The sequence below is a fragment of the Camelus bactrianus genome, chromosome 2 (genome assembly GCF_048773025.1).
Source record: "Camelus bactrianus isolate YW-2024 breed Bactrian camel chromosome 2, ASM4877302v1, whole genome shotgun sequence".
In the NCBI taxonomy this organism is placed as follows: Eukaryota; Metazoa; Chordata; class Mammalia; order Artiodactyla; family Camelidae; genus Camelus; species Camelus bactrianus.
In genome coordinates this window covers 86661671-86682600 of record NC_133540.1, presented here as the reverse complement: position 1 = coordinate 86682600, position 20930 = coordinate 86661671, and the positions used below count along the sequence as shown (strand labels likewise).

General features: G+C 37.0%; 1 protein-coding gene across 1 annotated transcript in view; it reads left to right on the top strand.

Moving 5' to 3' along the window:
• Nucleotides 1–17902, top strand: part of CDKL2 (cyclin dependent kinase like 2) — a 29998-nt gene extending 12096 nt beyond the window's left edge. Inside the window, exons 5-14 of the mRNA XM_010969326.3 lie at nucleotides 394–506; nucleotides 1697–1836; nucleotides 3893–3981; nucleotides 6728–6863; nucleotides 7859–8157; nucleotides 8728–8821; nucleotides 11581–11704; nucleotides 11939–12045; nucleotides 14714–14802; nucleotides 15776–17902. Coding sequence (XP_010967628.1) covers nucleotides 394–506; nucleotides 1697–1836; nucleotides 3893–3981; nucleotides 6728–6863; nucleotides 7859–8157; nucleotides 8728–8821; nucleotides 11581–11704; nucleotides 11939–12045; nucleotides 14714–14779 — 1168 coding nt within the window. The 3' untranslated portion in view covers nucleotides 14780–14802; nucleotides 15776–17902. The remainder of the gene's footprint in view (nucleotides 1–393; nucleotides 507–1696; nucleotides 1837–3892; nucleotides 3982–6727; nucleotides 6864–7858; nucleotides 8158–8727; nucleotides 8822–11580; nucleotides 11705–11938; nucleotides 12046–14713; nucleotides 14803–15775) is intronic.
• The last annotated feature ends 3028 nt before the right edge of the window (nucleotides 17903–20930 follow it).

Genomic DNA, 20930 nt, shown 5'->3' with positions numbered 1-20930 from the left:
AAACAACCGCCTCCTTCCGGCATGCTGTTCTCAGCGTGCAGGGGAAGAGACTGATGAACCTTGTTCAAATTACTTGTAAACAAAGAGTGAATAGCCTCTGAATGGCAACCCAAAAAGCTTATTTCCAGAATAAAGTACACTTAATAACTGTTTTGACTCTTCGGAAGCCTTTTCTTTCCTGTGTCACATGATTGAAGTTTCTAGAAAACTGATTTAGGTAAAATTGGAGGTTAGTACTTTACGTTTAGAGGGAGATGTGTTTTTAGGGATAATTTAAAGTTTACTATTACCGTTCTCAGTGCCAGGAATACCAAGTAGTAATGTACAGAACAGACGCAGCCACAGTAAACACACTAAGATGCCAGATTTTCTACCACGTTGCTTTTCTTTCAGGGCTGTGGACGTGTGGGCTGTTGGCTGTCTGGTGACTGAAATGCTCACGGGGGAGCCCCTGTTCCCTGGAGATTCTGACATTGATCAGCTGTATCATATTACAATGTGTTTAGGTAAGATGATGCATGTGCATTTTAAATTTTAGTGACTTTTCCTCCCTATGTTTTTGTTTGTTTGTATTGATTTAATAAGCTGTTGGTACATTGAAGACGATTGGTGTTTTGAGTGGATGTAGGAAGCAAATAGGAAACCTCATCTATCTCTTTCTACATATATACATTCATTCATTCATTCTCAGTGTGGCTTTCATTTGTCTGACATATGGCCCTAATCATGCTCTCACCTGCCCCCCTGCCCAACTCCCCTCTAAAGAAGAGAACAAACGTCTATTCTCTCTGCACTTTTACATTTAGTAAATCACATGTAGAGAGAATACAAATGATCATATTATCTCTGGGTCAGCAAGCTGTTGGTGTCATATGAATATCACCCTCATTCTCACCTTCAAATTGAGACCCAGAGACTTCCAAGGTAGCTTAATCTTGCTGCAGTTATGACTTTTGTTGTTTGTGCTTTGGACAGGATTTCAAAGCCAGGCTATCAAAGGCTTCTTACATTTGTTGAAGTATCAACTTTCTGTTGGGTGATGAAGCTTAGAAAATGGAAATAATGGGAAATTACTTGGGGGTTATTTATCTCTTAGATTTTTAGTTTACAGGTTAGAAATTCAATAAACAGTATGATGGTTCCTTACAGTAGAATTTTCAAATATATTTTATATTAGATTATGTATTCAAGTTGAGAAAAAAGATAAAAGTGCTCAAGTCAGACCTTAGATACAGGAATAGTCAGTTGACCAAAAATCAGATTCTTAAAGGGTGGGACTTATTTACCTAGAGTAGATTCTGATTATATGACTATTAATATTTTGAGTTTTGGTCAGCACTTTATGCTTTGTTATGAGAAATGAAGTGCTGGCACTTACAATCTGAACAATTATAAATTTTTTTTTAACCTATCCTTTTCCTATGCTTTCTCGTGTATTCAGTTCTATGCATAGTGGCGTGTGAAGTTTTCTACTAAATGAGTGTGTTGAGATAAGAATGTTAGTTTCCTTTGAGTTGACTTATGTCAAAGCCCCTATAAAGACTGACAGACACCACCACAGTAAGAGCCCTGTCTTGGGTGGGTTTTGCATGCTGAAAGCCCCACCTCCTTGAGCTGTGTCCCACTCTTATCCCTACTCCACACCACCCATCTCATGATGCAGAATGACAGAGATGTGTGCCGTTCTCACTGCCAGGTAATCTAATTCCAAGACATCAGGAGCTGTTTTATAAAAATCCTGTGTTTGCGGGAGTCAGGTTGCCTGAAATCAAGGAAACGGAACCTCTTGAAAGACGCTATCCCAAGCTCTCTCAAGTTGCGATAGATTTGGCAAAGGTAATCATACCTTTCTCTTTTCACTCTCTGACAAGGAATTTACTTTATGGAGATTTGATTTTCTCTTCTTTTTTTCTTGTCTAGTTGATCTTTTAGGTCAATAATTTCCTTTGATTTAAATGTTTGTACATTAAGAAAGAGGTTGGGGGAGGGTATAGCTCAAGTGGTAGAGCGCATATTTAGCATGCACAAGGTCCTGGGTTCCATCCCCAGTACCTTCATTAAAAATAAACGAATAAATAAATAAACCTAATTAACTCTCCCCACCAAAGAAATCAAACCAAAAAAAAAAAAAAAAAAAGAGAGAGAAGAAAGAGGTTAATTTGGTGGGGATGGGGGGGTTGGGGGGCCTTCAGAGATATAGGCCTGATATTTTTGCTTGTTTTGAGAAACCATTTAGTGTTACCTAGTTAAGTGTGAAAACATCCTCATGTTTTTAATGTTTAACATTTAAACTGCAGGCCATGTGTAAGTGGAAAAGAGAAGAAAAATAGGATAAGAAAATAAAAAGAATGGTGAAGAAGTAGGAAAATGTTAAAGTCTAGGGTGTAGGATCATGACCTGTAGTGTACTGTTAAAAAGGGGCTTTTTCCTTAACCACTAGATTCACTGAAGCTAATTATTAAATAATCATCACCTTTGCCTTGTATTTGGTTGAGAAGGATATTGGGGAAACTCTCACTTGATCAAATTATCTCTAAATATGGACCTTTTGGAGTTACTAGCTCAAAAATTCTTGAGTTAGGATTATCATAAAGCATTGATAAAATAAGTATCTCTAAAACAGCAGGGTCACTTAGCATTTGCCCAAGATACTTTTTCTTTTTTAATTCCTGAAATAATTCATTTAAAAAAAGCTTAGTAAGCTTATAACTAATTATATAACAAGTTCTTAGAATAATACATTTCTAGTTTTCTACCTAATCTTCTAACAGATGCAAATATTTTTTATTGAGATTAGCTTTATGATCTGTCTGCAAGGAGATTTAAAGGGAATAAAGGTAAAACTACTGTCCAATTTAATGTCCCCATGGTAGAATCATATAACTTTTTAAATGTTATAGAAAATTTCAAACCTAGAAAGGAATGTAGAGAAAACAGTTATATAATGAACCCTCACAAACTAGTCGTCTAGCTACAACAATTAATAATCTGTTGACAATCTTTCATCTATGTGCACCCTCATCAACTTTTGTTTTTTTGGGAGAATTTTGAAGCAAATCCCAGATATTATATTATTTCACTAATAAATACCTTAGATAATTTGTAAAGTTTTCTTGTTCATTTAAAGCTTCTATTTTTACTGACAGTGATGGCTCCAATGAATCAGAACAAGATATAGTAAAATCTATAATAAAATGAGAGAACATAGATAAAACAAAATCATCTATGTAAAGTATCCAGCGCAGTAATAAGCACAGAGTAGATTGTTTCCTTTCCATTCTGCAAGTGCTTTAAATTTGAAAAATTCACAAAAATTCCTTAATGTCATAAAGTGTCTAATCAATACTCAAAATTTCATTAACTTTTTCGTAATTTGTTTATATAGTTTGAATTAAGAATCACACTGAAGTCTAGAGATCACAATTGGTTAATATGTCCTTCAAGATTCTTAATTTACAAGCTCTTCTTAATCTTTCTCACTCTCTTTTTTTGTTTGTTTAAACTTTGCCATTTATTTGTTGAAGAAAATAGGTTATTTGTCCCTTAGAATTTTCCATATAGTATAGTTTAATATGTTTCCTCTGTGTCCTGTATTTCATATAAACTCATAGTATAGCTTGATCAGAATCAGGTTCAAATTTGGCAAGACTGTTTCATAAGAGGTTGGTATATTCCTGTCCAGAGACACTGAACGTCTGGTGGCCTTTCTTTTTATGATATTAACAATCATTGGTGGTCACTGTCTAGATTTGTGCTTTATTTTTTATCACTTGTTACAGCTGTTTAAAATTTATTGACTGTGAAGAGGAATGTTCTATTTTTCTATATTTAGAAATGTGAATGTAGGCAGTTTTTCTTTGGTATGAACTGTATGTATTCCTTGGTTTCCCAGAAATGCTTACACATTGACCCGGACAAAAGGCCCTTCTGTGCTGAGCTCCTGCACCATGATTTCTTTCGTGTGGATGGATTTGCTGAGAGGTATAGTACTGACTGTATTTTCTAGGTCACACCAATCTGGACTTAAAGTAAGGCCTCCATAACAGTACATAACAGTAACAAACAGGATTTCTCTTATTTCTCTATCCACTGGCTATTACAGGATCTCAAATATTTACCATCCTACCCTTAGCGATAATGCATTCCTAGGAGTGGTCCCCCTGCATTCACTAAATTAAGGCTCTTGGTTTTCATGACGCAGTCCCTTCATGCTTTTCTTTCTGTCTCCCTGTGGTGACATCTGCCACTCAGGTCACTGATCTCTACGTTGCCACCAGCTGTGTGATGCCATTATCTTGGGTGCTGATGCATTTGCAAAGGTGCCGTCTCCTATTGCTGCTGAACTCATACCACGCCCAGTCCTGACACTGCTGGCACTACTGATGTGCAGGAGACCTTGATGTGCCAAACCTGTGGGTGCCAGAGCTGCTGGCATGGTCTCCTGTTCTGTTCCAGCTGCTGGCATCAGTGCAGCTGACAAAACAAAAACTAGTGAGATGAGTGGCAATGACATTGCTTTATATTTTTGCTAAAATATTTAATATCTAGCTTAATAAAAGATAGCTAGTTCTCATATTGGCTTCTGCATTCAATTAGTTGTGATATGTTGTTTTGGTTGAAATATGTGGAGAAACTCAGGCCTCACACAAATGTGTAGTTGGAAAATCGAAGAGTATTTTAATAGCCCTTTTAGATCACTATCGGTATTCTTCTTTGATTTTATACCAACACTTTGGTACTACTCCAAAACTTGACAGTGGTAGCTTCTTAAATGTTGGTTGTGTTGTGGAATCTGAAACCGTGTCAATGAACTTCTCTTACTCTATTACATTAAAATCCACTTGTCTGTCTTGCACTTTGAATAGATCTTTTACTCATGCATGCTTTTATAGCATCATGCATTAGTCATTTGGAAAATATTATTTTGCTAAGTTATGCAGAGTTTTAAAATGTTGACATTATTTCATTATACGATGTTAAAAAGTCACGTTCTTTCTTAAAAGTCTTCAGTATTGGGAATCTGCTAAGTTCATGGTAGTGGATACAAGTTAAACAATTCTAATTTTGGATAGAAATTAGAATTTTAGCATTGATGCAAATATTATCAGTTGTTTTCCTTGAAGTGACAAGCTCCTTTGTTCATTTTTTGGAAAGGAAATATCTGCTGAATACCCTGAGTCTGAATAATAATAATAATAAATTTTTAAATAGGTTTTTAAATAAAAATGTTGTTCCATGAAAAAAGTGGCTATTTTAGTTTGTAGCTCAACCAATCACACAAGAGCTTTTCTTAAGACAGCCATTGCACTTTGATTCGTAGCAGAAGTGCTTTATACATATTCCCATTTTGTCACACAGAATGTGAAAAAAAAGATATGTTCAAGGGTTTAGATTTAATAAAACAAATACTTTTTTCTTTGCTGCTTCATCAGGGACATTCTTAAATGAACCTGTCTTTTTTTTTCTTAAACTGAGGGTGTGTGGCTATGAAGAATACAAAAACTGCTAGCAAAGTTTGGTGCCGTTGCTTCAGTTCTTGCACTTCTTCAGCCCCTGCAGCTTTACCCACCATTGCTTTTTATACCATCAGCGCAAATGTTAGCATGGCAAAAAAGAAGTCATCTTTGTATTAAGATTAAAAGAGCTTTGACCTCGTGAACCTCCTGAAAGTTTCTCAAGGATCCCCAGGAGTCTGCAGATGACCTCATTTCTTATTTTAAATAACATAATCTAGTTTAATACCCAATTAAAAAATTAAGTATCTTGAAAACTAATTTTTTCTAGATTTATCTGTCTCATACAATCTTACTTTATTGACAAATGTCTTTTTTTTTAACATTTTTTATTGATTTATAATCATTTTACAATGTTGTGTCAAATTCCAGTGTTCAGCACAATTTTTCAGTTATTCATGGACATATACACACTCATTGTCACATTTTTTTCTCTGTGAGTTATCATAACATTTTGTGTATATTTCCCTGTGCTATACAGTGTAGTCTATTCTACAATTTTGAAATCCCAGTCTATCCCTTCCCACCCTCCACCCCCCTGGTAACCACAAGTCTGTATTCTCAGTCTGTGAGTCTATTTCTGTCCTTTATTTACGCTTTGTTTTTGTTTGTTTGTTTGTTTTTGTTTTTTAGATTCCACATATGAGCGATCTCATATGGTATTTTTCTTTCTCTTTCTGGCTTACTTCACTTAGAATGACATTCTCCAGGAGCATCCATGTTGCTGCAAATGGCATTATGTTGTCGGGTTTTTATGGCTGAGTAGTATATGGCATTATGTTGTCGGTTTTATGGCTGAGTACATATACCACTTCTTCTTTATCCAGTCACTTGTTGATGGACATTTAGGCTGTTTCCATGTTTTGGCTATTGTAAATAGTGCTGCTATGAACATTGGGGTGCAGGTGTCATCCTGAAGTAGATTTCCTTCTGGATACAAGCCCAGGAGTGGGATTCCTGGGTCATATGGTAAGTCTATTCCTAGTCTTTTGAGGAATCTCCACACTGTTTTCCATAGTGGCTGCACCAAACTGCATTCCCACCAGCAGTGTAGGAGGGTTCCCCTTTCTCCACAGCCTCTTCAGCATTTGTCATTTGTGGATTTTTGAATGATGGCCATTCTGACTGGTGTGAGGTGATACCTCATTGTAGTTTTGATTTGCATTTCTCTGATAATTAGTGATATGGAGCATGACAAATGTCTTTTTATGTAGGTTTTCTCAGGAACTACAGTTAAAAGTACAGAAAGATGCCAGAAACATTTCTTTATCTAAAAAATCCCAAAGCAGAAAAAAGGAAAAGGAAAAAGATGATTCCTTAGGCGAAGAGAGAAAAACACTTGTGGTACAGGTAAATTTCCATGTTTTAATGCATATTAAATTTTAAATGTAATATATCCTTAAATTTGGGTGGGGGGCGAATAACAAAAATTTTAAAAGTTTCCTGAGTGGTTAACAAGTTAACTTTTAGCTTAGTTTTAAAAATGTATTTTCTCTGTAGGCACTGAATGCCTACTGTGTACCAGCCTGTGCACCAGCCTCTGGAAGAGGGCTTGTCAGGAAACTGCACTATCCAAGAGCATTTAGACATGTGTGTGCACACCCGTATGCAAACACATGGACACAATACACACACATGCCATTTTTTTCCCTTAAATGATAGGAGGGAAAATATCATCTTTAGAATTTTATATAAAGTAGAGCATTTAAAAATTGAAATTTGAGGAAAGAGGCTATAGCTCAAGTGGCAGACTACATGCCTCGCATGCACAAGGTCCTGGATTAAATCCCCAGTATCTCCTCTAAAAAATAAATAAGTAAATAAATAAGTGAACCTAATTACCATCCCCCTAAAAAAAACATAAAATTGAGATTTGGGTATTTAATTTGTTTGAAGTTTACTTTTGTTGGTAAGCTATCCAGAATCTGTTCTTGGTAAGATAATTCAAATCAACCACCAGCCCACTCCCATTTTTCCCGAAGAAGAAAGAGCCCTGAATTTTGTGGTTCCCTGACTCTAAATATATGAGAACAAAAGCGAGCATGCTTGAGTCCTCTTCCATTTTTTTCCCACTGTAATATATATAAATTTGATAATGTGTATATATCATTAAATCTAATGTACATATCTTAGGGCTAGTATGAATTGCATTTTCATTCAAAATAAGATGTCTGACCGAGAATCCTGGGCTTTATTTTAATTCCAGGGGTAGAATAAGAAAAACAGGGGCACAAAAAGGTGGTATCTCTGATATTCTGCTTTAGTTGACAAGTACTTTATAGGGAGAGGTGATTTTTCATTCTCCTCAGATTATTAATATTACTAACATTTTTATTAATGGTCAGGATTCCAATGCTGATCCCAAAATTAAGGATTCTAAAGTGTTTAAAATAAAAGGGTCAAAAATGGATGGAGAAAAGGTTGAAAAAGTCAGTCGAGTTTCCAATGCCAGCTGTCTCCACAACAACGTGACAAGCCACATCAAAACAGTGCCTTCCACGAGCCTCCGAGATTGCAGCAATGGCAGTGTGGACCACATGAGGAATCCAGGCACGGCAATTCCCCCACTTACACACAACCTTTCTGCAGTGGCTCCCGCTGTTAGTTCCGGAATGGGGACTATCCCAGGAGTTCAGAGTTACAGGTATGAGTTAGGAAAATAAGAACAAAATATTGCTTAAATTGCAAATATTTATCAAGTCAGGCCCATGTATTGTTACTCTCAGGCTTCTGGGTGCTATTTATTCTCATCAGTTTGCTGCTTCAAATGACTTCTTGGCCCATGTGATGAAAATTATTAGCATTTGATCAAAAAATTTACCCGAGTCCTCAGGAAATAGGTTTGTATTGTTTAAGTGAAGAGAATCTACAGCTATCTTGTCGAATAACACAAACGGATGTTGTCATAATAAAAGAGATAATTGGCTTTGAGGGTCTGTTGCCGCCTGGTGTGGCTGTGGGCATTTGGTAGTACAAAGAAGCTCCTTTTGGGAATTTCCTGAAAGGAGGGTAGTTTATTGGAGTTGAAGGCTGGGTGGGAGGCATGAGGGTAGGGGTAAAAGGACAGAATGTTTCACCAGATCCATGAGCATTTAGGACTAGGCACTAAATTCTGATTAAACTGCATATCCTGTGGTGTTGGGTCATTTGATTTTGGGCTTGAAAAAAAAATTACTGCTGGTCCTAATATAAATTTTTGTTGTTTTTGTTACAGAATGGATGAGAAAGCCAAGAAGTATTGTATTCCATTTGTTAAACCAAATAAACAGTCTCCATCAGGCATTTATAATATTAGTGTGACCACATCGGTAAGTGAACTGTTCTCAGTAGCAGAAGAGCAAGCATTATTTCTAGATTTTTATTAATATTAAATATGATAGTGAAGAACTGAATATTTTATTTGGAGACATATCATAAAGTGGAAAGTCAGTGATGCAGATATCATCGCAGCCTGTCAACATCATAAATGTGAAAGTCTTAAAGTTTAAGTTTTATGGAGTTTTTTAAGTCCAGAAGTTTAAATATAAGACTAACTATAAGTTACTATTAAAATGACATCTGTTTTAATTTTTTAGTAATGGCAAATTTTTGTAACCTAAGGCTTAGTAATCAGTTCTTTTTTTAGATTAGGTGAGAAGACAAATTGTCTCATCTCACCCACACTAGGTTTTTGGTGGAAGTATTCTATTTATTCATTTAACAAATATTTATTGATTATCTATTATGTGTAAGACACTGGAGATGAATAAGTCCGTCTTTCTTTCAAGGAGGTCATGGTCTAGTACAGAATCAACAAATCAGAACCTAGTGTGAGATCGCAGTAGCAGAAGCACATACAAGCTTCAGAGATTTGAAGGTTCAGAAGAGCATTATTATGTTCAACATAGCTGTTAGTACGTTTCTTTTTAAAGTTTAGTTGAATCATTATTGGTCTTTCACTCAAAACCCTCCATTGGCTTCTCACCTCTGAGTAAAGACCGAAGTGCTTACAGAGCCCGTTAGTCCCTTGCCTCACCCCTGCCCCCTCCATCCCTCTGCCCCACCCTGGCTACTCTCATTTTTGGTCACTCTATTCCAACCACATTGGTTTCCTTGTTATTCCTGGAACATGGCCAAACACGCCCCCACATGTGGGTATTTACACTTGCTGTTTCTTCTATTTTAGAGCATTCTTTCCCCAGATAATCCAAAGAATTTGCTTTTTTCCTCCTTCACTGCATGAAAGGGATTTGTGCTTATTGTTTCCCCTACTGCTCTGCCCTATTACTAGAACAGTGTGTAGTGCGTTGAAACTGCTTAAGGAAGGTGGTGAATGGATTCTTCTGCCAGAGAGGGGAAGGTATGGATGTATTCCCAAAGGAGTATTTTTCTCACAAATTTCCCTTCTCTATCTCCCTCATTATCCTCAGATTTGAAAAATACAGCCTTCTCTTCATATCTACCACGATTTAGGCATCACATTTGTTTTTCTTTTAATTGTTCTTAACCTGTAACTTCTGTACCCATAGTACTTTCCTTTTTGATATACCTTACTGGTTCATTTGTGGATATTTTTGCATTTTACATTCTTGGTCTGCTTTGGAAGATTATTTTGATCAGCAAAACTTTTCACAGCTGGCTCAATACCATTTTTCTGGAATCGATATCCGCCTTCTTTTAGGCATTGCATAATCAACGCTGGCTGATAATTGTAGATCTTATTTCTGTTTATCCTTCTTTGGAACAGGCAATCAAGAAAGGAGGTAAAGATTAGTGGGGAAAGGTCCACTGGAGTCTTTCCTTAGTGAAGATTAATGGAGGCAGAGCTAAGCCTAAACTTTTTTCAACTTGGTGGAATATCAATATCCCTTTCTCATGCTTTGTGCCCTGATTCTGAGATGTGAATAAACATGTTATTATAAATATCTCTTACGTATTTTACTTGTCATTCTTGGCATATATAAATCTAGTAGTTTGGAGTCATTATTTTAATTTTTTTGTACTTGTGGAGAGCTTTTTTTAAATTATTTTATTTTGTAGCTGATTTGAACCAAGAGGCTTAGCACTTATTCTATTAAAAGAGCAAGTAGAAACACCCAAAAGAAAGAAACTTAAAAGCTCACTATAGGACTCCTGAAGACTTTCTGAGAAGCAGAGTGACAGAATGCACAGATGTTAAACTCGAGGCATCAAGAACCTCAGTGGCTTAACACTGTTAGATGTCTTTGTGTGTATATTTCAGTATACCTACATGTATGTGTATATACATGGATGTACATGTGATTTCATTATACATAAGTGGTTTTTGTTTTGGCAAATCATGTAGTCTCTCTGTGTATCATCTGTTTTGAAGATGTGGAAATGAATATAGCGTTTCTGTGATTCTCAAATGAAGCAGGTTGGGAAAATGTCAAGTTCACAAAGGTGCAGAACTGAAGTGCTACTAGGCTTCTCTTTATTATTTTTTCAGGCTTTATCAAGTATGAAGTAATAATACTAAGAAAGATCAGGAGAATAACTGAAGTTACAATTTTTTTACTTAATAAACTATTTCTAGGAAGATAATACCATTTGCTAACTCTGAGGAGTAAGGCAAAGACAATTAACTATAGAAAAGAGAGTAACAAGGTTATTATTGGGAAGGTGAAAACCAAGGTAGGAGATGTGATATACACGATGAGATGACTGTTGTCTTTGACTATTCAAAACTCAGGTGGCAATAGCAACTGTGTGCTGAAACGCGCAGCAAGTGTCCTAAGGCCTGACCTTGCTGGCCTGAGAGCCCAAGACATTGATGCCCACCTTCTAACCTTTACTGCTCACAGGACTTACACTGAAGGTTGGCAGAGGGAGAGGGAGAAACTCATAGCAACCCAGCTGTCCACCTATTAGCAATTTTAATAAATTCAATGAGGAAAAGATTTGAAATAATTGGATGAAATTGTTTTATATGTTAATAATGTTCTTGAAATTTTGTATTAGTTTGGCTTTTCAATTCCATACATTTAAGGATATGAACATAGTAGTTACAAAAAGGGGCAAGCTTACCCGGAAGCTAATTCATTTGTGTTAACCATTCTGATATTAGGTTGCTAGTGAAAAGACCCTGCTGCAGGCAAGTAAGAAAAGAAGGGACTACTCAAAGACAGATGTCCGCTTGCCTGAGCTAAACTATAATCATCTCCCTGAACTAAGAGCCTTGGAAGGCATCGGTATGTTTTAATGCTTTTACTTTTTCAGCCCTTTTGTTTACAGTATTTAAAATGTATACTAAATAAACTAATAGAATTTTGAAAGTAAAAATTCATAGTAACTTTACATATTTAAGTATGTAAATATGTACAGACTTAGGTACAATAAGTACATCCTGAGGGACAGATACAGAATGTGAAAAACTAACAAAAATGTCTGATTTTCTCACTGTGTTTATGGTTATTTTTACCTAGCTCGAAATTCCAGGTTAATAAGGAGAGAGAACAAAAATCTTTCAGAATCTCGAATTCCTTCTCTGGCCACTATTGACTTGCACGCCCCCAGTATCGCATTACATCAGGTACAGAAATACTCTGTGGGTTGCGTGGAACCTGGGTCTCTCTCATACTTCTTATTCAGATATCTTTGGGAGAGTTTGCTCTTAAGGATTCGGCAGGTTCGTTAGTGGGGTCTATGAAACTTTGCTTGTTAAATTTTGTTTTATGGTTCATCGCACTTAACACCTTTATTACATAAACACCTCCCAGCCTACAGCAATCAGTTTTTTATAGATGAAAAAATGATGTGTGTGTGTTTGTATAGCCTAGCTATGGCTTTTATGTAACTGTAGGCTTTATGGTAGTTTATAGTATTTCAGTCCATTAATACCAAGGTTATAACCAACCTATCTTTCAAAGAGTGAAACTCTGGAATTGTTGTTATTCGTTAAAAATGTGTTGTCTGTTTGACACTTGTCTCCAGGACAATCCATTCTATCTGTGCTAAAGATTTTTCTATTACAAATAGTCATCTCTAGAAAAAAGTAATTTCTCTTATCTCTTCAGAGTATGTACGTTTCTGCTACTTTTACACCCACAGTCACAGCACTAAGAAAGCTGGCAGACGCTTTAACCTCCTGAGCCGTCCATAGCGAGCCGCAGGCTTGGGGTATGTGTCGCTGAGCTTCCACTTTACCTCCTTAGACAGATCTCTCACCTTTGCTTGATGCTAGACAACTTTTGTTTTGGGATTTAATTCCCCAGCTTTATTGTTTAAGTATTTCCATTTCATACACAACCCCTGTATGTTGCCTCCTTCTCTATGTGGATGCCTTTTCCTACTGGTACCCCTTAAATAATTTTGTAGAGCTCTGCAAACAAGGGGAACAGTATTGTTGAGGATGACAAATTACAGAGGCAGTTGCCCAGTGATACTGAAAACAAGTATTGACCTGTGTTGCTTTGCCTCATCTCTTGCTGCCAATTTTGGTAGCAACACCCTCCAAGCTAAACAAATTCCTGCTGTGTGAAGATTAATCGCTGTCACAGATTTTGCATTTAGGAACTACAGAGTCTCAATAAATTCCTTGTATGCTTCTAAGTTTATATTCAGCGTGGATTTTAAAGGTGCAGAATTTTCCACTTGCTCTTTGTGACAAGTGCACTATTGTTCAAAAACACTTTGCAAGGTTGACATAACGAAATCTTGTTTCATGTAGTAGAAGAAAGTCTTTGGCTGCCTTTACACTTCTTCAATATTTTTATTTGTCCTTCTGAACTAATCCTCTTATATTTATAAGCTGGTTCTGCATTTTTACTCTCAGTTTACTTGCTCAATTTCCATTTGTATTTAAAACACGATAAAAGAGAAGGTAGGTGTAGCAAAAAATACATTTAACGCCAAGATAATACGCACTTATGTGTGGAAAATCTAAGTGGGAGGAGAAACCACTGAAGACTGAAAGCAAAAGGCCTCTGGCAGAGGCTGCGACCTGCCTTGCACTCTTTCTTCATGGTGTCCATCGATACATCAAACTACATTTTGTTTCTGAACATAACACAAACATTTTCATGTTTATAAAAGTCTGTTATGTACCTTCCGGAACAGTCTGTAAGACAGAGTTTTGTAAGTAAAGTATTGCAAAGTCCGTGGACTTTGTCCCCACCCTCTGCATGCTTACACATGCTATGTACCTACATGCATAGCTACACATTTTTTCCTCTAAGCACTGTTTTCTTCATCCCACAAATTTTGATAACATCTGAGCCACCTCAGGATTGATATCTGTTGATTGCTTTTCCCTTTAGAATTAATCACACTTTACTGGATATTTTTATGTCCAGTACTTTTGGATTGTATTTCGGATGTTGTAAATGTTGTATTGTGTAGCCTCTGGGTCTTGTTATAATTCTCAGGAGAATGTTGAAAATTTTGTTTTAGTAGGCAGTCACCCAAATTTTGTTTACACTGTAATTTTTGCCTTACCTTCGGTGAGAGGTGGTTTAAATCTCAAGTCTCTAGGTCTCTGTAATCCTAGTTTGCATCTGTCCTGCCTTTGTGTAGTTCAGTGGTTGTAAGGTGATTCAAGTCTCATTCAGTTCTCTAAGCCTCTTGTTTGGAGCAGTCCTGTGCGTGCATCCCTCAGGAACTGGACTGAGACTTCTGTGGGTTTCTACACAGAATCAGAGGCTCTCCTCTAGTTCTCCTCCCTCCAGAATTCCCCCCATATTTCAACCTGCACGGATTCCTTTTCCTGGTTTCTCTGTCTACAAAGATGGGGTTCCTTTCAGATGTTTAGCTTTGTGCACTTCCTCACTACTCTGAGAATGGGGCTGGCCTTTGGGCAAAGTCACAGAACTGAAAAAATTAACAAAATTAGAAGCCCACGCCCATGAGAAGGGTTATATCTCCAAGTTTTGACTCTTTCCCTTAATCCTGTTTTTTGTGGGTTTTTTTTTTTTTTTTGTTATTTTTGTCAAAGAGTTTCGCTTTGTTTTTGGTAATAGGTAGGAGACATGGCTTGTAGTGAGTGTACATTGCCCTGGGGCATCGGAAGTATCTCTTTAATGTCTGTGTCAACAAAGGGGTAAAAAATTAAGAAGCCCTTACCTCATCTCCCTCTGTGTAAGCAAACTGAGCTATAAATAGTTGATTCTAATCATCTGATACTAGAACAAGAATTTGGATTTGGGGAGAGTAGGACTTTTAGAATTACTGTGAATCTGTAATGCTCAATGATTAACTTTTAGGTATCAGGATCTCCCCCGTCAGATGATTCGGAGGCTGATTTTCCTCGAATGGAACACCACCACTGAGTGTCATTTTGATTCTGAACTGGGTAGGTCTGATTTCTCACACTTAAAGCTGTGTAACTTTTCATGGGGAATATTTTGTAGCTTGTTGAAGACCAAATTCTGCAGCTGAAACATTCTGGAATGATTGATTCCATGAGAACTCCTGATAGACAAAGAGTTGTACCACTTAAAAAAACAGAAGTAGCATTTGTCTCTGGGATGAAATCCCTTTTTATAGAGTTTACATCTCTTGCTTTTAAACTGATCTCCTGTATTTTGTTAGATACAGTAATGTGAATTTAGAGTGGCAAGTGCTTCAGAAGGATATATACTTATCTCCCATATCAGTCTTTTGCCCTTTGGGCTTGTAAAGCAAGAGAGATTAAATGATTGCTTGGTAATCTTTTTTCCCAGTGAAGAGGGATTAGCGCTATACCAAATGATTGCCTTCCTTTTAAATATAACTTTTTAGTACTAAAAAACAATGACTCAGACGAGTCATTCAAAATTTCATATCTTATTAACTCTGTGAAATGTGTTGATAATAAAAACCTGCATTCTCATAACTGTGTTGTTGAAACTAATCTGTTAACCTCCACAACACATTTTGAATGTCTGTGACATCAAATATGAATTTGCTGTGAAGTAAACAAATTTTAAGTTTTAATTTCTCATGTTTACAGGTCCCTTCCAAGGCCCTAGTAGAAGTCATTGCAATGCATTCATTTTACATACTGTATAACCGCAAGGTCTATAAAACTTCGATCTATTTTGTCAAAATTAGTCATTATTTACATAAAAGGAAATGTCTTGCTACACATGATAGTTTTGGTGGGTAATTATGCTGAAGATGGCCTTTAAAATCTTGTTTTTGATACATATGATCTAAGGTTTTCTTAGATTGTGGAATACTTACCAATATTATCAATATACAGCGTGAGAAAGCAAGTGAGGTAGGAATCAATTTCTAGGGAGATTCTATGTAAACTGGTGGCAAATATCCCCCCTTGCTTTTAGATGCTGCTCTAGCACTTGAGATGACATCCTTTTGCAGCAGAAGTGCTGATATCCTAGAAGAGATGCATGATTTTGAGCATTTACTTCTGAATTGTCTGCATTTTCCGAGAAGGGCCTTGAAGGAGAAGAAAAGACAGACTTCTGAGTGTTTCAAAGGAACCTCGAACAACTGTCCCTTCCCAATTGTTATCCCATCCCGTCACCTGCAAGTCCACTGATACAATTTCAAGATATAGCCAATGGAAGAATAGTGATAGGTTTCTTGTTTACATGAATGTATATTTACTATTAGTAGGTTGTATATTTAAAGTGATTTAAAAAAGGGAGAAAGAGATAAGCATTTAGAAGGTCATTTATACATTGAACCTCATGTGTTATCTGTATAAACGTATACATTTATTTGGGAGTGGATTTGGTGGAGGTAGGTGGTAAAAAGTAAAATCAGTTGAAGAAAATGAAAAGAACTAGGATCAGTAAGAGAAAATATTTTCCTTACCCTAATTTAACTGTAAAACACATTTAAAAATCTTGCTTGTTTCTAGGTGTTAAGGAGATTTGTAACTGCTCTCTATGGATAGATGTGTATCTTTGGTTTCTGTGATTATTGTTGTTTAATCAGTGTTATTGTGGGAATCTGGCCTCTCTGCTGATCTTCTAAGAACCACACTAATGCAAATTTTGCAAAGAAACCTTTTATTTCTAATGACCTAGTATGACTCTGGCATTGGGTAGTCCTCTGTTTTGTAAGATTCTGGTGCTAATGTTCCTATGTGTAGGAACGTTACTGGAACAAGAATGGGGACAGAGAATTTTGTAAGTCTGCCTTGGAGCTGAGTACTGTGCTTCTCATGGGAAAAAGAGGAACACACACCTTAGGAGATGGAAACAGCGTTACCAACTGACTAGGGCTGATCACTCTTCTGTGGGCCAATTGCTCTGGAAGTCTCCAGCTGAAAAGGCGTTGGGGAGGGAATGCCCACTGTTTTGGACTTCACTCTTGTCTCCTGAGAGCTTGAAGGTGTGTTGCACAGAACCCAGAGATGTTCCTGTCTCCTGTTTTCTCAGACACTTAAGCCTTCCCCAAAGCTTTTCACCAAGGTGCAAAATCATTTCCCTGCAGCCCACACATCTTTTCTAATGCACTAGTTCACAACTTTTACATGGAAGAGTTAAACCAGCTGGACTCCAGGTTTTGGGTTTCTGGGTTTTAAGACATGCTCTGCATTTATCATCTTAGAGAATGGTTGTTCAGGGGACCAGAATCTGTGTGGACTTATTTTGCCTTAACCAATTAACAGTGTATTTTTTCCAAAAGGCTTTGAGGAGAACTTAGCCCCCAGATTTAACTAGCAGTTTTCTCTGTTACTCTAAGGAGCTTAATACTGAAATTCTGACTTTAGACACTCAAGCTTCAAAAGGACATTCCAGAGGAGGCAAAATAAGGGGCTCCAATGTGGATTCTATAGGTGGTTCAACTAAAATTTCACCTTGATTTTGAGACTCTGTCTTTAGCCTCTGACCAGATGTTTGACTAGATTGGTGCGGCTAATGTACTGAACAAAATTAGTGTATAGGTAGTAATAGGCTTCATATTAAAATGCTATTGTTTTATTTTTATTTTGAAAAATATTGCCAGCAGACTGTACAGCATGGAAAGCAGGCAATACTTAGAAGCCAAGTGTTTCTCCAGTTTATTTCAATGTTATTTTTATTTAAGATCAGTCTGAAAATATCACTTCACTGTCTGAGAGTCTAAGATCAGTTACCTTCTCATTTCTGTGTTTGCTTTTGATATTTTTTGTTTACTAAAACATTTTGTGAACTTTAGAATTACAGAACTAAAAATGATTTACTGTGAGTCCACGTTGAGACTTGAGAACCATATCTGGTTAGAACCTTGGCAGAACTCCTTGAAAAAGAAGATTTTGCAAATTGGAGCCATAGATACTGAAGCAAAAGAATCCCTTTTCTCAGTTTAAGGTTACTTTGCTTTGTCTCACTTTACAAGGATATGATTAAGCCACTTACTAATAGGAAATATGTGTATGTACTGGTTGGGGGAAATGAGCTTGCTATGTGTGTATGTATCTTTTAAAATTAATAAATATTATATCTTACTGAGCTCCATATATGGTTTTTATCTGCATTTATTTAATTAAGAGACCATGAATAATGTGTACAACACTGTATAGTTTTAAACCATAAGTTTGAAGCCATCTGTAAATTCTCTTTTCGAAATTTTGGATATAAGGGTAGCGAGTTAATTTTCTTGTAAAGCCAGTGATACAAGCAGCCTGATCCTAAAGTAACATGTCCTGTAAAGACTACCTGGTAAAAGTGACAGACTCAGTCTTAGAACCTGGTTCTCCTGGCTGAGAATCCCTTGCTTGGTTACAATGGCTGCCTTCCTATAGAAATGGGACTATAGAAGATGTGTTTTCTTATATGACTCATTGTTGGTTCCTTTACCTTAGTTGTACTACAGTATAAGGCTGGATCTGTAATAAATTATGAGTCACACTAGACTGAAAAATGTGATTGACTTGTTTTCTAAGCCCTCCTCTATATCACCGAACTGTTGGAAACATTAGAAACACTAACGTCACTGCTTCTGAGGTTTAAGGCCAGTCCTGGAGACGTGGACTAAGTGGATCTGTTGCTCTGTGTTGTGCTTCAGCATTAGAAGTGGGCCCTTAACACTCTTCTATGTGAATGAAAACTTACGTTTTCGTATTGCTTTTTAAATGGCCTTAATTTTCTCTCTTGATAGTTTCAGACATGAAGTAACTTGAAAATGTAATTAACATGCAGCTTATCTATTTCTTACCCTGTCTTTCTGTGAAGTGCCCTACCACAGATCATTTGTCATCACTTGTATGTGACTTGTGATTTAGAGCTTTGTGTTTACAGATGTTTGTAGCTATCTGACACTGACTGTATTATATACTGAGAGATTGAAAGCAAAACAAAACCCATCCACAAAATGTCATTTTCCTTTGCTTTCGGTGAAATTTTATTTCCCCCCATTGCATAACCTTTTTTAATCCCTTCTTGTTCTACTTTGGCATGCAGGGTTATCTCCTGTAGAAGTGAGGAAGGTTCTAGCAAAATTGTGGAAATGGTATTGTTGGTTTACATGAATTAAATAAGAAAGAATCAGGGAAATGAATCCAAAATGTCTCATTTCAGCATGTTTTCCTGTTCCTACACCGGGGTGGGATCTCCTATCAGTCAAGAGAACAGGTTTTCATGTCAACTTATTTCAGTGCCTCTAAGTCTGGAAAGCGATCTCCATTAACATTGCTGCTAGAATTTAAAACTGTCCCTCCACCCCATGACAACAGCATTTCCATTGGTTACTTCCCTCCTGAATCTGCTTTTAGACTTTTTCCTTGGATCATCCCTCCTTTTGCTTCCATGAATACCTACCTATCCATCTCTTCCACTGTATACTTTTTAAGTAGAAAAGCTGTTTATTAAATTGCTCCTAGACCCTCTGGAAGAGTCAGGGCCAGATTCTGAAGGTACACGGGGAAGAACCACACCCAATATCACTGCCCTCACCAAAATTTCTGTGTCTCTTAAAGACTAGGAACCACATCTTATTTATCTCTTTCTGTTCCACACCATCTAGTGCTGTGATTTCTATGTGACAATAGTTAATAATAACCCTATGAAAGTAGAAATGTTACTCATGTTTTATAGACAAGGCACAGGCTTAGAAAGTTTAAGAAATTTGCTCAGTGTTACTCGCTTAATAAATGATAGGCGCATGGGTGTTTGCGGGAATAAATATATGGTCATGATTTCTCAGATCTGGAATCAATTAAAATTTTTTGTTTGTTTAGATAATATAAACTTTGGGAGCTTAGACTCCTGGAGCTACCTACATCCTCATTCACTTACAGTGGAGGAAGTGTGTTTTTCCAGCCATAAACAAAACTTCACTTTACTCTAAAAGCCATATTTGGACACTGCTCACCAGGGGTCAAGCATTGTAGCCAGGGGAATGGTATCCACTGATTGGCTTGGGTCTCTGTTAAATTCATTTGTCTGAATTAATTATGAGCAAAAGGAAACAGGATTGTACTGATTGGTTTAAGGTTAATGACAGCCTACCCATGGGACCACCTGGCTTCCAAAAACTTGGAAGTAGATGTGGAACAGATGCTGGCAAGATAGTCACAGTGTTCTCCAGAGATGGACCTTTTAAAGCTGCAAAAGCTATGCTTCATTTTAGATTTTGACTAAGTCTGCCAAATTGTCCTCCAAAAATGCCATACCAATTTACATTCCCGCCAACAGTGTATGAGAAAGTCTATTTCCCCAGACCTGGACTATATTAGATACTGCTGCTACTAATTTTCATGTTGACCAATCTAATGGGTGAAAATTATCTTGCTTTAGTTTACGTATTCTTCATTACTACTGAGGTTACACATATTTTCATATATTTTTTCTTTTTTTCATATCTATTGGTCATTTGGATTCCTTATGTGGCTAAAGGATATTAACGTTCTTAAAAAAACGGTAGAGCAGATTTTAGCTTGAGTGTTGGACATTTTCCTTTGCAGATGTGTTTCCTACCTCCTGAAAACAAAGGCAAACACCAGATTCAGATAATATAGTTTGGCTCAAAGCATACTGTAGGTCAAAAATTATTTTAAACTGGGAAGTGCAACCCAGCCAGAAGAATGTATTTTCAATTACACTTGTCCTCTTCAGTAAGGTGATCAGTTCCCCTTTCTTCTGTTGGGCCTTGGGAGGAAATGTTGATGAGAGAGAAGCACTTCTCCCTTCTAGGGTAGAGGGATTTAGAAGTCAGCTCTGCTTGGGTGGACGGGAATTATTTAGGAAAGTTCTGAGCGCGGGGGCTGCTGCAGCTGGCCTTTTATCTGTTTCAGTAGCATGACACCTTACTCCTCTGGCTCCGCCCAGGATTGCCAAGTGCAATCCGGGAGGTGGCAGTAAAGAGCCACTCTGTAAGACATTCCTTCCCAAGGGGGAAAGTGCTAAAACCTGTGAAGAATTCTGTCCTTGCATTAAACAGTCTTCTTTGCCCGTTTTTATGGGCCCAGTGTTAAGGAGAACTTACTCTATTTGAACCTCAGCGGTGGCAAGGAAGAACTGTAATAGACGGTCCGTCAGAAGTTGC